General features: G+C 39.0%; 3 protein-coding genes and 1 pseudogene across 3 annotated transcripts; 3 read left to right on the top strand and 1 right to left on the bottom strand.

The window, feature by feature from the left end:
* The first annotated feature begins 275 nt into the window (after window positions 1-275).
* On the top strand, window positions 276-1,097 carry LOC110714189 (annotated as a pseudogene).
* Window positions 1,098-4,332: 3,235 nt separating this feature from the next.
* LOC110714372 lies at window positions 4,333-5,364 on the top strand. Its single transcript, XM_021892879.1, has one exon. It carries the CDS (start codon window positions 4,333-4,335, stop codon window positions 5,362-5,364), a length of 1,032 nt encoding a protein of 343 aa, XP_021748571.1.
* A 6,475-nt stretch (window positions 5,365-11,839) lies between these two features.
* On the bottom strand, window positions 11,840-14,524 carry LOC110714371. Its single transcript, XM_021892878.1, has 2 exons — window positions 13,072-14,524; window positions 11,840-12,531 (listed from the first exon to the last, which is right to left on the bottom strand). The coding sequence occupies exons 1-2, from the start codon at window positions 14,522-14,524 to the stop codon at window positions 11,840-11,842; spliced, it is 2,145 nt and encodes a 714-aa protein (XP_021748570.1).
* A 3,817-nt stretch (window positions 14,525-18,341) lies between these two features.
* Window positions 18,342-19,587, top strand: LOC110714370. The gene is made up of 3 exons (XM_021892877.1): window positions 18,342-18,425; window positions 18,520-18,648; window positions 18,727-19,587. The coding sequence occupies exons 1-3, from the start codon at window positions 18,342-18,344 to the stop codon at window positions 19,585-19,587; spliced, it is 1,074 nt and encodes a 357-aa protein (XP_021748569.1).
* The last annotated feature ends 3,811 nt before the right edge of the window (window positions 19,588-23,398 follow it).

The raw sequence follows: 23,398 nt of genomic DNA, 5'->3' as shown, positions 1-23,398 counted from the left end.
CTAACGAGCTCATTTACCCTATAATTAGAGGCCACATATCCTTCAATTTATCACTACTATAACTATAATTGATAATACCCTATAAATAAGGGGGACCCCCACTTTATTTGACCTCTTGTGCCGCTGACGCGCGTGGGTCCCACGTCACTGTTGTTGTATTGCATTTTGTTTAAAACATGCAAAGGGCATTTTCGTCATTTCTCTGTTTCATACTACAAAGGTCCATTTAAAGCCTTATATAAATAAACCTCTTCTAAAACAACTTGTACAACCTACTTGTGCGTTCACCAAAAAAGTTACCTTACTTTGATTGCTTTGTTACACTCTCCTAATTAGATAGCAAGATGGAGCAACCACAATGCAGTGCTGAATTTGATGACCCAACCACGTCCCCGACTCGCCGAGTAAACCCCGGGGGACGGGGACTAGGCACCCGGTGTACCGTGGGGTCCGGAAGCGACGTTGGGGTAAATGGGTATCGGAAATTCGAGAGCCTAGGAAGAAGACTAGAATTTGGCTCGGGTCATTTCCAATACCCGAGATGGCCGCTCGTGCATATGACGTAGCGGCCCATTGCTTAAAGGGGTGCAAGGCCCAATTAAATTTCCCTGAGGAAATAGATTTTCTACCACGGCCAACGTCATGTGCCCCTAGGGATATCCAAGCAGCAGCCACGAAGGCGGCCAACGCGGTGGTGGAGGTGAAAGTGAGTGGATGTGCACCGTCTGATCGTTACGATCATGATCATCATGATGATGAAGTTGATTATGATGATTTTTGGAGTGAAATTGAGCTCCCTGAGTTGAAGGACACAGGGCAAGGGGGAAAGTCCATGGATTGCTATAGTAATGATGCATTATTTGGTGAATTTTATGTTTAGGTAAGTCTGAATATAATTGTATTTCATCATAGTTTAAAATATAATACGCCAATTATGTGCCATAAGATAGAGGCTCCAATGTTTATAGGAAACAGATGTTACAATGTCTGTTGATCCATGTTCGTTAAGCCTATATTTATCTATAATATATATTGTTGTATATAATTCATAATAATAATAATAATAATAATGTTCATGGATGTTTTATTCATCTAAATTATTTTCAATTGTATATACTTCGTGTTATATTATATACTTAATAGTTAATTTTACTTTTTGCATTATTATTATGGAGTACTACTGGATTTTTATTCCCTTCTTTCCTACGAACATTTTATTATTAGGTCACCATCTTCATTTATAATCCCTCTCAATCACATTAAATATTTTTTCCTATAATTTTCATAGTTTCTCTAGTACAACTGTATAAAATATGAGGTAAGAATTGAATGTATATTTTTTTTGCTTTTAACTTATCTAAAATGGTCCCTAATTTAAATCTAGAAGGTGTTTAATGTTCAAAAGTACACTGAAAATACTACGTATAATTTTATTGGTCATCTTTGAGAGCGATAAGCTAAGGGCCCTAATCTTAGTTTGCATTTGTAGTTTTCTTACCATAATAATAATAATAATAATAATAATAATAATAATAATAATAATACTCCGTAATAAATATAATAATAAAACAGAGTAATAATAATAATCTTCTTGGTAATGAAGCATAATGGAACAAAATCTTAAAACTCTTAATAAAACATAATGTTACTTTTCACTAAAGGATCACTAAACTTGATTTAGATGGATTTATTAATGAAACGAATTGAAAAGAAAATTGTAAAAAATTCATGATAATTATTTATGTCAACAATCGGCCTAATAATTAGACTACTAAAAGTAATTTAATTTATGAAATTAAAAGTAGATTTTGAAACTAAGAAGGGAATAAATAAAAAGGACATTAAAAAAAGGTTAAGGTCTATGATGATTTCTCTCAATTCTAATTTATTTAATTTAATTACAATCAAAAGCTAAGTAAGTGATGAATGTATTGGTAGTTAAGGCTGCTTTTCACTTAATTACTGGTGTTAGTTAGAAATTAAATTAGCATAATCTTTTGAAGCTGCAATTAGGACTTGACACCCACTTATTAAGTTTGAGTGATTAGAGAAAATGCTTTTTTATTGGTGTGCTTATGTTATTGGTAATTAATCATAGCTAGAGCAACAAGAATATCCTAAGAGTGATATTTTAGGTTTGCTTTCAGATTTCAAATATTCTTGATCATTCCTTTTTTTCCTTTTACACAATTTATATATCATATAGCAACTGTGCTTTTTAGACAATTTATTCAATTTTCTTAGAGAGTATTTCATATGTTGCTAATAGTTCTAGGTAATTCTTCTTTAAAGTTTTTCGTTCACGAGCTTATATATATATTTCTTAATTTCACATGTTGTTATTTAAATTATTATTATTATTTTTTTATATAGATTTGAGCAGATTTGACTCTTTCATTTGTGATAAGATATTATATTCACTTATTCAAAACCAACAAGAGTTGGTTCAAGTGGTAATAAGCAACTTAACGCCTCTCAAGGGAGGTCTCGAGTTCGAGTCTCACCGAATGCAAAAACTCTTGTTGAGAAACTCACCCACCTTTAGGGGTGAACATGGTCTGGTTTGGTGTGGTTTGAGTCTAAACCAAACCAAACCGTAAAATACGGTTTGGTCAATTTTCCAAACCAAATCAAACCATATTAGTATTGAAACCAAACCAAACCAAACCGTAATAATGCGGTTTGGTTTGCGGTTTATGATGAGACGGCATTTTTTCCTAAAAATTGTCAAATATTAATAAATTTATAATAAAGTTCAAATAATTAGCCAAAGGATTAAATTCTACTACAAATTTTTAATAAAAATAACAACCAACTAATCAAGTGCTAAGTGCTAACATAATAACACATAATAAAAATAATACATAACAAATTAACAGTGGAAAAAAACATAATACATTTGTCCAAAAAAATAATTTTGAGATTGAGTATAGAGTATAGTAGTATACTGACCGTTTAGTCTTCGAATGATTTTTCATTTTTTTTTTTATTTTTTTTTTATAATATATAATAACTATTTTAATTTATTTAAAATTATTTAAATATTAAAATGCGGTTTACTGGTTTATGGTTTGGTTTGGTTTATAATTTTTGAAAAACCAAACCAAACCGCAAACCGTATTTCCCAAAAAATCGAAACCAAACCGTATTTTTTCAAACCGCAAACCAAACCAAACCGCTAAAATGCGATTTGGTCTGATTTGGTTACGATCTAGACCAAACTGTGTACAGCCCTACCCACCTTAGAGAGTATAGTCAAGGTGTGTAACCTGGGTTGGATCCGGATGCAGTTGGGGCTAAACTTTGGTAAACCAAGTGGGACAAACTCGGACAAAGTTATTATATTCAGAAGTTTAATTTGAAGTTTTTCCCTTTTTTAGAACTTATGAGGTCACATGGTTGAAAATTATGATAGTCGATGTGAAGGTTGAATTCCAATATCTTATCCGTATCTTATACTATTCATCTATGTTGAATAATCATCGCTTTTTGTTGTTTATATTGTAACATTACCATATTATTGGAGCAGTACTAAAGTATTCTTATTTGTACAGTAGATTAATATATTTATGTTGACATTTACAATTATATTTTGTCTACGGTTAATAAGTACGAGTAGTTGGCTTATGACTACAACATCTATATATATAGCACGCGTTAAACATTTTCATTAACCAAGATATTATGTGGAATTATCATCAATATTACTGTAACAAATTAAATGTTATATGCTCAACTACGAGTAGCATTATTTTGCACTTTAAAATTGAGAGACATACCATCATATCTAAAGATATTCTATACATACGGAGTAGTTCTTAGTTGTGTTAGTCTGTTACTCTGTTTAAAAAATCATTTGTTAATACTTTACCATCCTAGATATTGATTAATAAAAGTAATTACAAAAAATAAATGTAATTAACTCAAAAAGAAAGTATTAAAACCTAGTTTGTAAATTAAAACATAGTAGTGTATAACCATTAACCAAGTAGTTGGCGTATAGATAATGTTAAGGTCCATTCTCATCCAATTAAGCATTAAGTGTTAGAAAAAAGTCAAATGGAAAATACTTTGAGTACGTATGAGTTAGAGGAATGTAGTTGGTCCATTTACTACGAGTAATGCTTTAATAAAATGGATATGACCTTTCCACGCTTAATGACTTAGCCATACACAATAGACATGCGAACGAGAGACAAATTAGAGGACGCATTAATGATTTTAATGTTCCACAATTTTATTTTATTTTTTTGTGACAACCACAAATTTAATGAAGTTGTGTTATAATAGCACTACCATTTGTGTTATACGGAGTACGGAAAAGTTCTCTCTATGGAAAACACAAAAAAACTCGATGAAACCCAAAATTCTACTGAAGAACAGGATCAATTGATCCGATCAAACAAAAAACCAAAACGTAAAAGCACACATTCTATTCCTAATCCATCTAATGGAGATGATGAGGAAATGGCAGATGCTAAAAATGGAATGAATAGGGGTAATGGGAATCCTCTGGTTCCTCCCCAATTGAATCAGAAAATCATCCAACCTGGAGGATCCATGTCGTTCAGAGATATCATGCAAAGGGATAAACAGGCTGAGGTATATTCACATGAGATCAATATAATTGATGAAGAGGAGGATGAAGAGATATCTGATGATGAAGAAATCCCTGATGAAATTCAAAATGATGAACGGTGTCCTGTCATCCAATTATCTAAGGAGGAGAAAAGAAGGCTGCGTAAACCTTGGAAGGATTCCCTAATAATTAAAATGTTCAGTGAAAAATTAGGATACATGAGTTTAATGCGCAGACTCAAGATAAAATGGAACATTAGAGGGGAGCTTTCGCTAACTGATTTTGGCTGCAATTATTATATTGCAAGATTTACAAATCAAGCGGATTATTCCTATGTGCTCACTCAGGGACCTTGGCTCCTCAATGATAATTATTTAACCATTCGAAAATGGATTCCTAATTTTGTCCCTGATGAAACCCCGATTATGATGTTGACTGCTTGGGTGCGTATTCCTAACCTTCTTGTGGAATATTTTGACATAAATTTCCTGAGCAAAATTGGTTCTAAAATTCGGAAAGTGCTGAGAGTTGGCAAAACAACTGCACAAGCGGAACGAGGCCAGTTTACTCGTCTAAGTGTTGAGATTGACCTAACCAAGCCTTTATTGTCAAAATTCTGGTTAAAAGGTCGGATATGGCGAGTGCAATATGAAGGAATCAAAATGGTCTGTTTTAGGTGTGGAAAATTAGGTCATTCAGAGGATGCTTGTCATACCAGTGAGATTGTTAATACAGAAGGTGGGATGATAATTCATGAGAACCCGCTTAACAATCGATCTCATTGATAGGCGTGTCGCGTACCTAGCAAAAATAACCTAACTAACCACTACTATGTAGACTGGCAAGTAAGGGTCGAATCCCAAGAGACTATGGTTCACCAATAACTATTTAGGCTCAAGTAATTACTAAGCAGAATTCAACAATGATCGATTAACTAAAGAACTATTGTATGGAAAATTCGAAAATAAACTAAAGAATATGAAGAAATCAAATAATTAAAACATCCAAGATCAAGTATCACCACAATTACGAATGATGCAATTATATTTCTACCCCTAACATACAATTCCAATTGAACGGGGAAAAGTAAACCCTAATCAATACCAAGGACCTCTTTCGAGTATCAATGGCTTCCCTAACATACAATCAAGCCTATTCTCATGGTATCATGCATATTAGAGACATTAAACACATTACTCTCACTTCCCAATCATCAACCCAACTATTCTCATGTTGAAAATCAAACCCTAAATTGATCTACTCAAATCCGTTTAAATCCAACTCTCGTTGTGATAGAAACAATGGAATAATCACAATACTAAGATTACGTCTAACCTAGTATTGGCATAATCACAATCAAATTAGCATAGCAATTGTAAAAGTCATTAGAGAATTTAAAGTTTTAATTCATGCATCAATCATAATTGGGCTACCCTAGATCTTGGAATAGAAAATCTACTCACACATATTGAAAGAAACAATAACAATCATAAATATGGAAAACATAATTGAAAAGCAATTATAATTGAAAGAGAATGAAGTAGAAGTGAATACCAAGGATTCTTCAATTGAAAGGAATTAAATTGTTGAAGAACAATGCTCAAATCTTGTGCAAGGAATTAAAATTGCTTCAAAATGATAAATTAGAATTCTAGAGAGAGAAAGAGGAATAATGGAAAACTAAAACTTCTTTCTAATGAAGATTACAAGGGGTATTTATACCCTTAATGACCTAAAAATAAGAAAATAATAATACGGAGTGTCGCATAACTGTGCCCGGTCCAACCGGGCTGTGCCTGCTCGATCGGGCACTTAGGATTAAAGTTGCTAAAATTGCTTCCGCTGGAGTTCTTCTTCGCCCGGTCCAACCGGGCACGTTGAGCCCGATCGGGCGCGAGACCAAAATCATCCTGCTGCCTTCTCTTGAGCTTCGTAGCAATGTCAAGCTTCTTCTACCATGCGCCCGGTCTGACCGGGCATGGGTTGCCCGATCGGGCGCGTGGCACAGATTGCCAAATTCAGATGATTGCTTTGACTGCCATTAGCCCGACTTCCTCTATTACGCCCGATCTGACCGGGCATGCCTAACCCGGTCGGGCACAGCTATAATTGCTGCTTTTCTTCCTCCTTTCTCCTTAGTCTTGGTTCGTTGTTTAGCTTGCTTATACGTCCTCGTCCACTAACATCTCCAAATTGCTCTAAACATGTTCGAATTGTCCGGAAAACTCCAAATTCCTGTAAAACTTATAAAAATACACCGAACACACTAGAGAGGAGATTGTTAGCGGGAAATGGCTCGAAAGAGCCCAAAACCATGCAAAAACGTAATGAAAAGTTGTGATAAAAAGGTAATCAACTTCGATCAATGAAACACAAACCCAATTACAATGAAAACACAACCATCATCTCATCCACCTACATTCTCAACTCTTCAACCTTGTTTTACTTGTTTGCTTCATTTCTTTATTTTTTTTTATTTATTTTTTTTTTTATTTTTTTTATTTTTTTATTTCAATCCAACAAATTTTTCATTTGAAACTTTTTCCAAATATTTTTCTTTCTTTTCTTTATTTCTCTCTTTCTTTTTCAAGAAATGTTACTTTTTTTTTTCAAGTAATTCAATCAAACCTCCTTTTCTCACTTTTTCTCTTCTTCTTCCTTTTCTTTTCAATATTTTCGCATCAATTGCAACTTAAAACAGAATCACGCAAAAATACCGCATAAAATAGCTCCCCCAAGCTAGACTTGGGAAAAGTAATCCAATTGGGGCTAAGGGGTAATTTTTGTGGAGTTTATGAAAAATATAGTCAAGCTACAACATGGGTAAGCAAGAAGGGAACTGATGTTCTAATTTTGTCTGGAGGCTACCTAATGAACATGGCCTTCGTCATTTCAATGTGCACATGCAATGCATTACGACATACTACTAAGAGTCTAAAGTTAAAACTAAGATCAATGCTACACCAGGAACTAAACACACAAGAATGAATATATAAGGCTCAAGCCTCACGGTTAACACAGTCAAGCTCCTGAATCATACATAGTTAAATAACCTTGACTCCTACTAGGGATCAACAAATTCAAGGTCAAATCATGATCTTTCGGACTACAATGCAAGTCGTCAATCAACATTAAATCAAAACCTTTTTATTATTTAGGATAGGGGCACAGGGAAGCAGTTCAATGGCTATTAATTATCATGATTCTCTTCGTATATATTTTTTTTTTAATTTAAATTTTTTTTTGAATTATTTTGAGCAATTAAACTAACCTATTAAAGCAAATAAAAGCAATAAGAAAAGCTCAGAGAACATACCAGGGCTACTATGTACAAATAACTTCCCCCAAGCTGCACTTGGCAATGTCCTCATTGCAGCAAGTGGGAAGTAGGAGATGTCGGAGTTCTCACTCAAACTCGATCTCAGTCCCATCACCATCATCGTCATCTCCATCGTCATCACCATCATTTCCACCATCGTCATCTCCATCATCTCCACCATCGTCATATCCTACTCCTCCGGCTGCTCCACTGCTACCTGCAATGTCAGTAATACTAGGATAGGTATACCACGAGGGATGGGTAGCATCCCTCGAGATATGACCCTGCCTGCAGAAAAAATCATATACAGGAAGCATAGATTGACGTATGTCAATCTCTAAAGTCTGGACTCGGCCGGCTAAGGACTGCTGCTCTAGCCTAATCTGCTCCTGGCCTAGCCTAAGGTCCTGTATTCCGGCTATGATAGCCTCATGACCGGTAGGGGGAGGTGGTGCATCAGTGGAGGTAGAAGGCTGACTGGCACGCTCTCTCCTATGGTATGTCCTAGTGGGTGCAGCGGGAGGAGGGCCATCGCCAGGGGCGTGGAGTAGGTAGGAGGGCTGGAAAGGCTGAATCCTGGTAAGCTCAGGGGCAGGCAAGGATATGGACCGCCTAGTACTCCTATCTAAAAGCCACCTATAGCTACCGTATTTCACCGACAACCAGCCGGTGGTGGTGAGGTATTGCTGGTCTAGGGTGATAGGTCCTGGTACTGGGCGGTTTTGGGCTTCTATAAAGCCCTCCTTAACCGCAAGATGGGTGACTAGGCCTCCTAAAACAATCGGAATGTTAGTCCGATCGCCATTGGGTTTGAGGGCCGTGAAAGTTGCCCCCTGTTTCCTAAGGTGAAGGGCAAAGAAGTGGGCAATGTTCATCTTAAATTCCTGTCCCTCGTCCCCGAGCCTAAGGTAGCTACCTAGAATAGCCACCTCATCTGCTCTAACGTTGTTCGGCTCTATCCTACCGGAAATGGTCCATCCTGAAGACCTAGTCCAAAACCTAAGAACTGGTTGGTGTATTTTGTTGGCTCGGGCATGTTGCATTGAGTCAATGTTTTCCCCTGTCATAGCCAACCATAATTCCCCTGATGTGAAACTGTCGGGTTGTACAATTAAACCTGTAGAAGGGAGTCCGAATTTTCTACCGAAACCGTCTAGAGTGAGACGGTGTGACCTGTTCAACAATCTGTACACTACATGCGTCACTAGGCCATCCTTACCTTTCACTACATCAAATGAGCTAAGAAATTCTAAAGTAATGTCTTCAAATGTGTAGTGAATCATATTAAATAACTGAGTCATGCCAAGTTTAGCAAATAATGTACGGCATTCATTGTCAATACCTAACCTAGAGAGAAAGGCTCGGTCTATAAACCGAGTAGGAATTACCTTACGGTGTCGAAGTTCAAGCAACCTCGTTTTCTGGTTTGGGAACTCGGCGACGAAGTGGATGTTAGGATATTCCGGAATGCTCTCCAAATCTAGTTGCGGTTGTGCTTGAGCCGCCCTACTCTGTTTCCTTGTAAAGAAGGATGCTATGGATGATGAACTTGGAGCTTTCTCTCTCTAGAGTTTCTGAGAAGGTGGAATTTTGAGTGGAAAAGGTTGTTGTGGATGTTAGGAATGGATGAGGAAGATGAAGGATGAAGGAATTTTGTGTTTTGAGTGGGGATTTATGGTGGTTTTTGTAGAAGTGGGGAGTTAAGGTGTTGGGAATTTGGGGGTTTTTAGAGAGAGAAAAAGTGGAAGAGGGTTGAAGATGAAAGAAGGAATGAGAAAAGAAAGGGGAAAATCGGGTTTTTTGATGGCTGGATTTCGCAGGTTAATCTTCGCGCCCGATCGGGCGGGTGCTGCCCGGTCTGATCGGGCGTAAAAGGTTTCTCATGTTCTGCTGCTGCTGCTTATTCCTGAAGTACTCGCGCCCGATCGGGCTGGCATAGCCCGATCTGATCGGGCAAAACCCTTTTCTTTTTTTTTTTTTTAGAAAATTTGGTGAGGCCTTAACCTCCTGTGCCCGATCAGGCACTCACTGCCCGGCCTGATCGAGCGTGGGGGGTAGAGTACGCAGCCAATGTAGCCGTACCAACAGATGCTCTCGCGCCCGATCGGGCTTATCTTGCCCGGTCTGGTCGGGCGGAGAGTAATCCCTGCTTCGCTCTTCTTTCTTCCAATCTCGTCTCTCGCGCCCGATCGGGCGGACACTGCCCGGTCTGATCGGGCGGAGAGTGAAAACCTTATTCTTCCACTTTTGCTGAACTTTCTCGGCGTCCCACTTTTCCTATATGCTGATATTCTCTGAAGATAAAAGACACACACAAAACTTCATAAAAAAAAAAGAGAAATTAATTGAAAAACGGGGGGAATTAAAAGAAAAACGGGTTGCCTCCCGAAAAGCGCTTGTTTTTAAGGTCTTTAGCTTGACCATAATAATTCTCAAGAGTTTTGTGATGGGGATGAGAGTGTGATGTCCACCCCCTCACCGATGGGAACACCGACTCGGTAATGCTTCATTCTCTGTCCATTGACCTTGAAGGGTTCCCCTCTTGTGTTCTCCAACTCGATAGTGCCGTAGGGGAAAACTTTTCTAATCTTGAATGGCCCTGACCACCTAGACCGAAGCTTACCTGGGAATAGTCTCAACCTAGAGTTGAAAAGAAGGACTTGATCCCCTTCTTTGAACTCTCTTCTCACAAGGTTTTTGTCATGCCACCTTTTTGTTTTCTCTTTATACAACCTCGAATTCTCATAGGCTTCGAGACGAAGCTCATCTAATTCATTAAGTTGTAACAATCTATTCTCTCCCGCTGCTTTGGCATCAAAATTCAAGCTTTTTATGGCCCAGAATGCTCGGTGTTCTAGCTCGACGGGAAGATGGCACGCTTTTCCATAGACAAGCCTATATGGGGTTGTTCCGATTGGCGTTTTGAAGGTCGTTCGGTACGCCCAAAGTGCATCATCTAGCTTGACAGACCAGTCCTTTCTTGTTCGTGCAACAGTTTTTTTGATGATGGACTTGATCTCTCGATTTGATACTTCAACTTGGCCACTAGTCTGTGGGTGGTAGCCAATTCCAAGCTTATGTTGCACTCCATATTTCTTCAACATCGCCTCAAATCGATGCTCCAGAAAATGTGTTCCCCTGTCACTAATCAACACACGTGGTAAACCAAAACGAGGGAAAATAACTTTCTTGAAAAACTTACTTACCACACGAGCATCGTTGGTTGGAGTAGCAATTGCTTCCACCCACTTTGAGACATAATCAATGGCTAGCAAGATATAATTGTTGCCATAGGAAGAGGGAAACGGACCCATGAAATCTATCCCCCACACATCAAACAACTCGACCTCGAGTATGTTGTTAAGTGGCATCTCGTTCTTCTTAGAAATTGTGCCCGTTCGTTGACATCTATCGCAAGCCGTGACATAGGCATATGTATCCTTGAACATAGTAGGCCAATAAAATCCGCATTGCAAGATATTTGCAATTGTCTTCGAGGGGCCTGCATGTCCACCACAAGGTAAGTCATGGCAATGAGAAATTATATAATTTACCTCAATTTCTGGAATGCATCTTCGAATCATAGAATCTGCGCATTGTTTGTACAGGAACGGATCATCCCAGAAATATCTCCTTGCCTCAGAAAGGAATTTCTTCCTCTGTTGAGAGGAGTAGCCATGAGGCATTGTACCTGTAGAGAGGAAATTAGCCAAGTCAGCAAAACAAGGTGATTCAGTCTGTAATAAAACTAATAAGTGCTCTGCAGGAAAAGAATCATCAAAAGGAACTTCATCTCCATTCTCAGGGTCAAGGATAAGACGGGAAAGATGGTCTGCAACAACATTCTTCGTTCCCTTGGTATCCTTGATTTCGATGTCATAATCCTGTAGTTGAAGAATCCATCGAATCAACCTAGGCTTGGCATGGGTTTTGGTCATCAATTATCTCAATGCTGCATGATCTGTATGAATGATGACCTTAGAACCTACCAAATAAGAGTGAAACTTGTCAATTGCATATATTACTGCTAGCATTTCTTTTTCTGTCGTGGCATAATTCATTTGAGTAAAACTCAAAGTTTTTCTAGTATAGTATATTGCATGAAGCTTCTTCTCCTTCCTTTGCCCCAACACGGCTCCTACCGCATAATCACTAGCATCGCACATGATTTCGAACGGCAGACTCCAATCTGGGGGTTGCATGACAGGAGCAGATATCAAGGCTTCCTTTAACCTGTTAAAAGCTTTAAGACAAGCATCAGAAAAAACAAAAGGTACATCCTTGGCCAAGAGCTCAGTTAGAGGTCGAGCAATTTTCGAAAAATCCTTGATAAAACGACGATAAAAACCTACATGTCCAAGGAAACTTCGAACTCCTTTTACAGAGTTTGGTGGTGGTAAGCGCTCTATGACCTCTATTTTAGCTCTGTCTACTTCAATACCCTTATTGGATACAACATGGCCTAAAATAATACCTTGTTGTACCATAAAATGGCATTTTTCCCAGTTTAAGATTAAATTGACCTCTTTACATCTTTGGAGCACCTTCTTCAAATTTGCAAGGCATACATCGAAGGTTGTTCCATAAACGGAGAAGTCATCCATAAAGACTTCCATAGAGTTTTCTATGAGTCCTGAGAAAATTGCCATCATACATCTCTGAAAGGTGGCAGGGGCATTACATAGTCCAAATGGCATCGTGCGATATGCAAAGGTGCCATATGGACATGTGAAAGTAGTCTTTTCCTGGTCACAGGGACGAATGGGAATTTGAAAGAAACCAGAATATCCATCCAAGTAACAGAAAAAGGAATGCTTTGCCAACCTTTCAAGCATTTGATCAATAAAGGGTAGGGGAAAATGATCTTTCAGGGTGGCTTTATTCAATTTTCTATAATCTATACACATTCGCCACCTTGTAACAGTCCTAGTGGCGACTGGCTCACCCTTCTCATTTTTGACAACGGTCATACCTCCCTTCTTTGGTACTACTTGTATAGGGATAACCCACTTACTATCAGAGATAGGGTAGATTATTCCTGCAGCAAGCAATTTAAGAACCTCTTTTTTCACTACCTCCATCATATTTGGATTAAGTCTTCTCTGAGGTTCTACAGAAAAGGCATGATCGTTTTCAAGAATGATCTTATGCATACAAAAAAAAGGATTAATACCCTTGATATCATCAATGGTGTACCCAATAACACTTTTATATGTTTTCAGAACATTGAGCAATTGCTCCAATTCTGTGTCCTTGAGTTCAGCATTAACAATAACAGGATATGAATTGTTTGGACCAAGATATGCATACTTTAAGTTAGAGGGGAGGGGTTTCAACTCTACCTCGGGAGGCTTAGAACTCTCCCCAATACTCATTACACTCAATGTCTCTCTGATTGGATTCATGTTCAGATCGGCCTTTGCTTCTTCAAACAGCCTGACATACTCTCTTGACTCCCAATTTCCATCATCATCTTCCTTCCCTAATAGCACTTGTTCAAGAGCATCATCATTCTGATTCAAGGGAAGTTTCTCATTCTGCAGCTCATCGAGCACATCAACCTGACAAACAGTGTCTCCCATAGAAGGAGCACCCATGACATTCAAAAGTGAGTATTCCAATTTCTCATCACCTACTTCAAAAGTAATCTTACCTTTCTTCATATCAATAATTGCACCTGCAGTAGCTAAGAAAGGTCTACCAAGTATAATTGGAACATTCACATCTTCATCCATCTCCATCACAACAAAATCACAAGGTATGAAAAACTTACCTACGCGAAGAGGTACATCCTCAAGTACACCCAAAGGAAACTTCACTGACCTGTCTGCAAGTTGCAGGGATATGCGTGTGGGTTTGAGCTCACCCATTTGCAGCTTCTTGCATATGGACAGTGGCATGAGGCTTACACTTGCACCTAGATCACACAATGCCCTGTTAATTTTGATATCTCCAAGCTTCACTGGAATCAAATAGCTATCTGGATCTCCTAATTTCTTAGGGAGAGTGTTCTGCAAAATAGCACTGCACTCTGCATTCAAAGCAACTGTAGTATTCTCTTCTAACTTTTTCTTGTTAGATAGCATATCTTTTAAGAATTTTGCATAAGAAGGCATCTCAGATATGGCGTCTAAAAATGGAATATTAATATGAAGCTTTTTAAGAATATTAAGAAACTTACTGAACTTTTTCTCAAGTTTAGCTTGGGCTAACCTTTGAGGAAAAGGAACCTTGGGCACATACGGAGAAAGTGGCTTTGGTGGTTCTTCCTTTGATTCATCCTCGACCTTAGAGTTGTCAACTTCCTTCTCACTTGCACCTGCTTCTTCAACGACCTCCTTTGATGGCTCCTTGGTAGGAGGATCTTCCAATTGCTTTCCACTCCTCAGGGTAACAACATTCATTTGGCCTTTTTGAGGTTGTTCTGTCTGGCCCGGAAAAGTTCCTGGAATCTTTAAAGATTGGCTAACTTGATTGGCAAGTTGGCTTATCTGGTTTTCCATGAGTTTACTCTGGGCCTGCAACTGTTGGATAGAGCTATTTTGGTGTTGGATGGCACTATTTGTTGCGGTTATAAAGCTCTCTAACGTCACCTCAAGGCTAGATTTCTGAGGTTGTGGTTGCATTGGTTGTTGGGTGCTGGGTGGTCTTTGTTGGAAGCCGGGTGGTGGTTGGTTGTAGTTGTTGGGTTGAGGTGGATTTTGCTGTGCTTGGGTATTCTTGTATGAAAAGTTAGGATGGTGTTTCCATCCTTCATTATAGGTGTTGGAATAGGGGTCATAGGGCCTTTTGGGGTTAGAGGAGTAGAAAGCATTGGCCTACTCGATTGACATCTCCTCTGTATTCTGCGAAATCTGCGGGCAATCTGGTGCAATATGACCCTGCACATTACACAATTGACACAACTCCTGTGGGCTAGTAGAGGTTCCAGCTTGGAACTTATCAAACCTGCTTGTTAGTGCTTGCACAGAACTGGTTAGCATAGTTAAGGCATCAACATCAAGTTTACCTCCCTTTTTCACAGTGTTTCGGCCTCCTGGATGATAATTATCGTTGGCTGCCATCTTCTCTATAAGCTCCTTTGCTTCAGTGGGGTTCTTTGTCAAGAGAGAGCCCCCAGATGCAGCATCAATGTAGATTCAGAACTCATGAGTTAGGCCATTGTAGAAAGTTTGGATCAACATCCATTTAGGAATACCATGGTGAGGGCATTGTCTCTGCAAACGCTTGAATCTCCTCCATGTGTCATATAGGGAATCATCATCTGACTGCCTGAAAGTGGATAACTCGTTTCTCAACCTTGCAGTCTTTTCCTGTCCCAAGAACTTGACTAGGAAAGCCTTCACCAATTTGTCCCATGTGTCAAATGAGCCAGAACCTTCATCTCTCAGCCATTCCTTCGCCCTATCCCGTAATGAAAAAGGAAAAAGGCGAAGTCTAAGAGCATCGTCTGTAACACCATTCATCTTCATGGTATCACATTTCTCCAAAAAGCTATCAATATGACTTACTGGGCAATCATATGATAGCCCTGCAAATGAATCATTGGAGATGAACTGGATGAATTGCGGCTTGAGTTCGAAGTGCTGAGCCGTCACAGGTGGTCTTACGATGCTAGAAAGGATTCCGGTAGTCGTATCAGGAATACCGTACTCCAGAAGGGATTTCGTTGGTTGGTCTACCATGTTTCTACTGGTTTGATTTCTCCTTCTTCTTCTACCTGCCCGTCTTCTTGCGGTTGCTTCGATTTCAGAACCAAAAGGTACTAGATCTTCCGAACCTGAGCTTCGTGTGGGCATGCAACAAGAAAACTAGAGAAAGAGTATCAAAAAACACAAGAGAAAATAGCCGAAGCAACGAAATAAGCCCAGCAAAAACGAATCACAAATAATCTAATGAAACCGTTAGTCCCCGGCAACGGCGCCAAAATTTGATAGGCGTGTCGCGTACCTAGCAAAAATAACCTAAATAACCACTACTATGTAAACTGGCAAGTAAGGGTCGAATCCCAAGAGACTATGGTTCACCAATAACTATTTAGGCTCAAGTAATTACTAAGCAGAATTCAACAATGATCGATTAACTAAAGAACTATTGTATGGAAAATTCGAAAATAAACTAAAGAATATGAAGAAATCAAATAATTAAAACATCCAAGATCAAGTATCACCACAATTACGAATGATGCAATTATATTTCTACCCCTAACATACAATTCCAATTGAACGGGGAAAAGTAAACCCTAATCAATACCAAGGACCTCTCTCGAGTATCAATGGCTTCCCTAACATACAATCAAGCCTATTCTCATGGTATCATGAATATTAGAGACATTAAACACATTACTCTCACTTCCCAATCATCAACCCAACTATTCTCATGTTGAAAATCAAACCCTAAATTGATCTACTCAAATCCGTTTAAATCCAACTCTCGTTGTGATAGAAACAATGGAATAATCACAATACTAAGATTACGTCTAACCTAGTATTGACATAATCACAATCAAATTAGCATAGCAATTGTAAAAGTCATTAGAGAATTTAAAGTTTTAATTCATGCATCAATCATAATTGGGTTACCCTAGATCTTGGAATAGAAAATCTACTCACACATATTGAAAGAAACAATAACAATCATAAATATGGAAAACATAATTGAAAAGCAATTATAATTGAAAGAGAATGAAGTAGAAGTGAATACCAAGGATTCTTTAATTGAAAGGAATTAAATTGTTGAAGAACAATGCTCAAATCTTGTGCAAGTATTTAAAATTGCTTCAAAATGATAAATTAGAATTCTAGAGAGAGAAAGAGGAATAATGGAAAACTAAAACTTCTTTCTAATGAAGATTACAAGGGGTATTTATACCCTTAATGACCTAAAAATAAGAAAATAATAATACGGAGTGTCGCATAACTGTGCCCGGTCCAACCGGGTTGTGCCTGCCCGATCGGGCACTTAGGATTAAAGTTGCTAAAATTGCTTCCGCTGGAGTTCTTCTTCGCCCGGTCCAACCGGGCAGGTTGAGCCCGATCGGGCGCGAGACCAAAATCATCCTGCTGCCTTCTCTTGAGCTTCGTAGCAATGTCAAGCTTCTTCTACCATGCGCCCGGTCTGACCGGGCATGGGTTGCCCGATCGGGCGCGTGGCACAGATTGCCAAATTCAGATGATTGCTTTGACTGCCATTAGCCTGACTTCCTCTATTACGCCCGATCTGACCGGGCATGCCTAACCCGGTCGGGCACAGCTATAATTGCTGCTTTTCTTCCTCCTTTCTCCTTAGTCTTGGTTCGTTGTTTAGCTTGCTTATACGTCCTCGTCCACTAACATCTCCAAATTGCTCTAAACATGTCCGAATTGTCCGGAAAACTCCAAATTCCTGTAAAACTTATAAAAATACACCGAACACACTAGAGAGGAGATTGTTAGCGGGAAATGGCTCAAAAGAGCCCAAAACCATGCAAAAACGTAATGAAAAGTTGGGAAGATATATGTATAAAACTTGTATATCACTCATAAACCAGAGGAGACTGGAGATTTTGGATCTTGGATGTTAGTTAAAAACCAATGAGAAAAAGAAATCCAAAAGTGGATAAGGGTGGTTCTGGTGGTGGCACAACCAATTTGGGTGGTGTGAAGGTGGCAGGGAATTCAAATTCGATGGAAGGGGGTAAAAACGGAAACAATATTCCTACAAATATTGTTGACAATAATCCGGGGATTGGCTCGAGATTTTCGGTTCTTCAAAATAAAGAGGAGGCAGAAGTTGAGGGAAATAAGGAAAAAAATATGGTAACAGAGGATTTAGATAATATTGAGAGTGATATGGATGGAAATATTCCTAGTACGATAAACTTGGGAGGTTTTTTTCAAAGATTGCAACCAACTGATAGAACACAATCTTTTGCAAAGGCAAAAAATATCAACTCCAATCAACTCAAGTCAAAACAGAGGAAAAATCTCCCCAAAGTTTATCAAGAAAAAGGAGTAAAATCCTCACAGAATACCAACGCCCCTCTTAAAGAAATTGATGCTAATGTAAGAGTCCCTGCTTCCACTTGTGGCAAGTCTTCAAATACAGGAAAAGAAAATTCACCCTTTCTGTTTAAGCTAAATCAAGAAGCACAGCCTCAAGCCAATTTAATCACACCACAGGCCAATAGCAAGCCCTCTCAAGTTCTTCATGAGCTAGACAACTCTATATCCCATGTCTCAAACTCCATTCCCAATCAAGCTTACGGTACCTCTGGAGAAGATTCTGTGTGTGGGACAGGTGATGGAGCAACCATACCTCGTAACCACGAACCCCTTGATTCATGTACTCGAAGTCCAGATGGATTCATTCCTACCCCCAATCTCGGATCCCCCGAACTTGGTGGTGACAATGAAACCAACCAATGAAATTAATTGATTGATTAGGCTGTTAAGTCAAGCTTACATGACCACTCTTACTTCTATCCCTGTTTCTATGGAAGAAAGACTACCTAATTTGGCTCCGGACTCTTTACCTATCACCTGCTTAGTATGGAATGTGCAAGGTGCAGGGAATAATAATTTTATCTCTTCGTTGAAGGACTTAGTTAGGGCTAACCAGCCTAATGTACTTGTGTTGGTAGAAACGCACATGGGAGGGGATCAAGCTCTTAAGATTTTCTTCCATTCTCGGTTATTCTGGTCATTCAAGAGTTGATGCCATGGGTTTTAGCGGTGGAATTTGGGTGTACTGGCGGCCTGAGTTTGTCACTGTAAGCCCCATCATAAAACATAATCAACATATTACAATGGAAATATCTAGAGTGGGCGCTACTCCTTGGTATTTTTAGGCTATTTATGCGAGCCCTGACCCATTGAAAAGAAGGGAATTGTGGGAGGATCTTAAGAAGTTTGCGACTTCTCATAACAAACCTTGGATGCTGGCTGGTGACTTTAATGATACAAGGTTCCCTTCCGAAAGAAATAGTTCCTGTTTCGAAACCACGAGAAGGTCTGAAAAATTTAATGCGTGGATTGAGGATATGGACTTATTAGAGGTTGAATTCTCCGGAGCAGCTCATACTTGGGCGCGTGGTTTAAATCCTGAAACAAGGAGGAGTGGTCGGCTAGATCGAGCACTATGCAATGAACATTGGGCTTTGAGATTTGAGAAGGCTTCCATGAAACATATATCGGCAGTTTACTCGGATCATTGCCCAATATTTATTTCTCCGAATGGATTCGCTCCCCTCCAATCTCTTCACCGTCCATTCAAATTTCAAGCATCCTGGCTCTTACACGAAAAATTCCAGAATTTTGTCAAAGACAAATGGGAAGAAAACAGTCCCCTCATGCCTGCTCTTTCTAAACTCTCTAGCGATTTGCAAAACTGGAATCGTGAAGTATTTGGGAATATTTTCAAGCAGAAAAGGTCATTGCTTGCTCGTATTGGTGGAGTGCAGAAAATTCTAGCTACTCGGGTTGATAGGGGCTTATTAAAATTGGAAGCAAAGCTTAGAAGAAAACTTGATGAAATTTTGAGTAGAGAGGAGACTCTTTGGTATCAAAAATCTCGTATTGATTGGTTAAAGGATGGTGATCGTAACACTACGTTCTTCCACTTAAGTACCATTGTCAGAAGATGGAGGAACAAAATAGTGGCTCTTAAAGATAATAACGGGGTATGGATTCAAGATAAAGGGGATATTTAAAATCATATAGTAGAATATTTCTCTACTTTTTTCACTGAGGAAGGAGAAACAGAGTTTTTGGATATTCCTTGTGATGTATTTTCCGAACTCTTGGCGCATGACTGGAATTTTCTTTGTAGACCATATTCAAAGATGGAAATTGACAGTGTTATTAAGGAGATGAGTGCTCTTAAAGCCCCGAGCCCCAATGGATTTCAAGCCCTTTTTTATCAAAAAAAATTGGGATATTGTAGCTAATAATGTATATGCTACAATCATTCCAGTATTAGAGGGTAAGGGGTTCCCTGATGAATTAAATAGCACATTCATAGCTCTTTTACCAAAGGTGGAACGTCCTGAGTTAGCTTCACAATTTCGTCCAATAGGATTTTGCAATGTGGCTTACAAAATCATCACCAAAGTGATTATCAATAGGTTGAAGCCTGTTCTTCCCAAATTGATTTCCAACACTCAATCTAGTTTTGTCCTGGGTCGCCAAATCACTGATAATATTGTTATAATGCAAGAGGTTCTCCACACCATGGGTCGAAAACAAGGATCAAAAGGTCTCATGGCGATTAAAATAGACTTTGAAAAGGCTTACGATCGGCTTCGTTGGTCTTTTATTAGAGATAATTTAATCCAAATGAACCTACCCATCACAATGATTGATGTAATCATGGAATGTATTTCAACGGCTTCACTTCAAGTGCTTTGGAATGGGGAACCATCTCAAAATTTTAAGCCAAGTAGGGGAGTCCGCCAAGGCGACCCGCTTTCTCCCTATCTCTTTTTGATGTGTATGGAACGATTTTACCAACTAATTGAGTCATCAATTGCTAATGGTCACTGGAAACCCATCCGAGCTAGTAGAGATGGCCCCCTCCTCTCGAACTTGTTTTTTGCAGACGATATAGTGCTTTTTGCGGAAGCCTCTATCGACCAAGCTTAGGTTATTCACACTTGTTTGCATCGATTTTGTAATGCATCAGGACAGAAAGTTAGCTTATCTAAGTCCCGCGTTTTCTTCTCTAAAAACGTTGGGATAGATGTACAGGGAGACATTAGCACTGCCCTTGGAATGGAAGCTACATCGGACCTTGGTCTTTACCTAGGAATGCCTACGCTCACAAGCAGGGTTACTAAAGAGACTTTTAGTCATCTTTGCGAGAAGATAGACCGCCGCCTAGCAGGTTGGAAATCCAAATATTTATCCCTAGCAGGCAGAATTACTCTGACAAAGTCTACTCTCTCAACCATGTCTCTTTATTCGATGCAAACCGCGAAGATTCCTCGATCGATCTGTGAAGACATCGATAAGAAAACGAGGAGATTCATATGGGGAGGGGATGAAGAGAAACGCAAGGTTCATCTCTTATCTTGGGAGGTGCTACAAAAACCGAAGAATGTTGATGGTTTAGGCATATACTCGGCAAAACAGGCTAACTCTGCATTTCTCACGAAATTGGGGTGGCGTGTGCTCACTGAGCCTAATTCTCTTTGGTCTAGAGTGTTGCGGGCTAAGTATTGTAAAGGGCGTTGTGACGTCGATATGTTCGTCCCTAAGGCTTGTGTGTCGAATGTTTGGAGGGGTATTACGGACAACGCCAAACTGCTAGGAGAAGGTACGCAAATTGCTATTGGAAATGGAACAAACACCTTGTTTTGGGACCATAAGTGGGTGACTGATAAACCCCTTAGTGATATTGCTTCTCAACCGATTCCTGAGGACATATTGGGCGCGACAGTACAAGAGATGTGGGAGGAAGGATGCGGTTGGAAATGGACTGTCTTTGCTCCTTATCTTAGCCAAGATGTTCTCAAATTAATCAGAAACCATGAGGTTAGACAAGACCCAAACATTGGTGGTTTAATCTATTGGAAAGGTAATTCCAAAGGCAAATTTTCAATTAAGTCTGCCATGAGTATAATGCGCCATGAGACTGATGTTTTTGATGAGGAATGCTGGGATTTAATATGGCATGCTCCGGTTCAACAGAGAATCCGTGCATTCTTATGGTTGGCCTGTCATGACAGAGTGATGGGTAATTTGAATAGATACAAGCGCAACTTGGAAAAGAATCCAAAGTGCTACATTTGTGATCACCCTAAAGAGAGTACACTACATATCCTTCGTGATTTCCCAATAGCCAAGATAATATGGAAAAAATTGCTCAATCCCATCCAACAAACTCAGTTCTTTCGTGGTACACTGAAGGATTGGATTACAAAAAATCTGAAAAATTCCTTTGTTGGGGAAATTGATGATCGGGATATGAAATTTGGTATCACTGTTTGGTGGTTATGGAGGTGGAGAAATAGTTATGTTTTTGACAGAAAGGAAGACCTCCCTCTTGATATTAATGCATTCTTGCACATCAGATTTGATGAAACTCGTCGCAGCAATATGAAGCAAATCCTAGGTGACAACTCGAGTACAACTCAAAAGCAACAATGTGATATAGCATGGAATTCTCCTTCCTTGGGATGGTATGTGCTCAACTGCGATGGGGCTGCTAAGGGGACTCCTGGTCCTGCAGGTGGGGGTGGAATAATTAGAGATCACTAGGGTCGATTCATTTCGGCTTTTGCTGCTAATTTTTGGACATTGCAATGCTTTTTGTGCTGAGATTCTAGCTCTTGCTAGGGGTCTAGACCTTGCTCAAAACCTCCATATTAAACATGTCGAAATTCAACTAGACAACTTAGCTTGTGTTCAACTCATGCGTAATGGAGAAGCAGGTAGTGGTGCGAATGCTCATGATATAAATCACTGCCTTTCGAAGCTAAGGGATGCTAACTGGGAAATCAAGGTTAATCATATCTACAGAGAAGGGAATCGAGCGACGGATTGGTTGGCCAACCGCGGAGTCTTGTTAGACACAGATTTAGTCATTTTTAATTATATTCCGTTTGGTCTTAGTAGTATTATAAGTGAGGATGCTAGGGGAATATCTTTCCCACGCTTAATTCCTCCATAGGGTTGCTTTTATTTTGCTTTTCTGTTCTTTTGTTTCTGTTTCTTTCTTGGACTTGTTCCTCATATGGACCCAAAAAAAAAAAAAAAAAATTTAATGAAGTTGAGGGCAAGGTAAAATGTTACAATCTATATTTATTTAGTTTGAAACATCAAGTTGGTCTTGAATTGCTTTGAGGTCCATTTTAGTCCAATTAAGTAAAAATAAGCTCGGGATGGGTTGTAATGGTTAATAAAGGTTATTTAGTGTAAGAGGATCATCTCAACCAAAAGCTTAAACTAATGGTTGAGGCCCAAGAATATGTTTTATACTCTATCACTCCCCATCACATGAAAGGCTTTTTGGGCTTGAAATGTGGATGCAACACAGGCCCACACATACCTTGTGCGAATTAGTTCCACTTTGAAGGAGGGGCGGATGAGATTCGAACCCGTGACCTTTGTGTCACGCTGGCTCTGATACTATGTAAGAGGACCATCTCAACCAAAAGCTTAAACTAATGGTTGAGGCCCAGGAATATGTTTTATACTCTATCATTTAGTTATGATCATCTGCAATTTAAATAAGCTTTGAGAAGTTCATAATTATATGATGATCAAATATGTTAACATTAGTTCAAATAAGTTTAGACAAATCTAGTTAATCTCATGGATTCACGGGTTATATAGCTTACTCCTAATAGTAGTAGCTAGTTTGGTGAATTTGTGGTTTTAGCAAATTCATCACCGTGTGGTGTTTTTATCCATGAATACTGAATAAATGATTGATCATACTCACTACTAAAAAGTATGGAAGTCCAGGATTGTGTTTTCCTCTATGAAATGTGACTTCATTTATTGGGCCTAAAAACACAA

Source organism: Chenopodium quinoa, unplaced genomic scaffold (genome assembly GCF_001683475.1).
Source record: "Chenopodium quinoa cultivar QQ74 unplaced genomic scaffold, ASM168347v1, whole genome shotgun sequence".
Taxonomy (NCBI): domain Eukaryota; kingdom Viridiplantae; phylum Streptophyta; class Magnoliopsida; order Caryophyllales; family Amaranthaceae; genus Chenopodium; species Chenopodium quinoa.
This window is presented reverse-complemented; position numbering and strand designations above follow the sequence as displayed.

Coding starts and splice junctions, on each gene's coding strand:
- LOC110714372 (XM_021892879.1), top strand. CDS start 4,333: ATGGAAAACACAAAAAAACTCGATGAAACCCAAAATTCTACTGAAGAA.
- LOC110714371 (XM_021892878.1), bottom strand. CDS start 14,524: ATGCAACCACAACCTCAGAAATCTAGCCTTGAGGTGACGTTAGAGAGC. Junction 12,532..13,071: donor CACCATTGATGATATCAAGG/GTATTAATCCTT, acceptor CAATTTTCTCAG/GACTCATAGAAAACTCTATG.
- LOC110714370 (XM_021892877.1), top strand. CDS start 18,342: ATGACCACTCTTACTTCTATCCCTGTTTCTATGGAAGAAAGACTACCT. Junction 18,426..18,519: donor CTTTACCTATCACCTGCTTA/GTATGGAATGTG, acceptor TTGTGTTGGTAG/AAACGCACATGGGAGGGGAT. Junction 18,649..18,726: donor GGCGGCCTGAGTTTGTCACT/GTAAGCCCCATC, acceptor TGGTATTTTTAG/GCTATTTATGCGAGCCCTGA.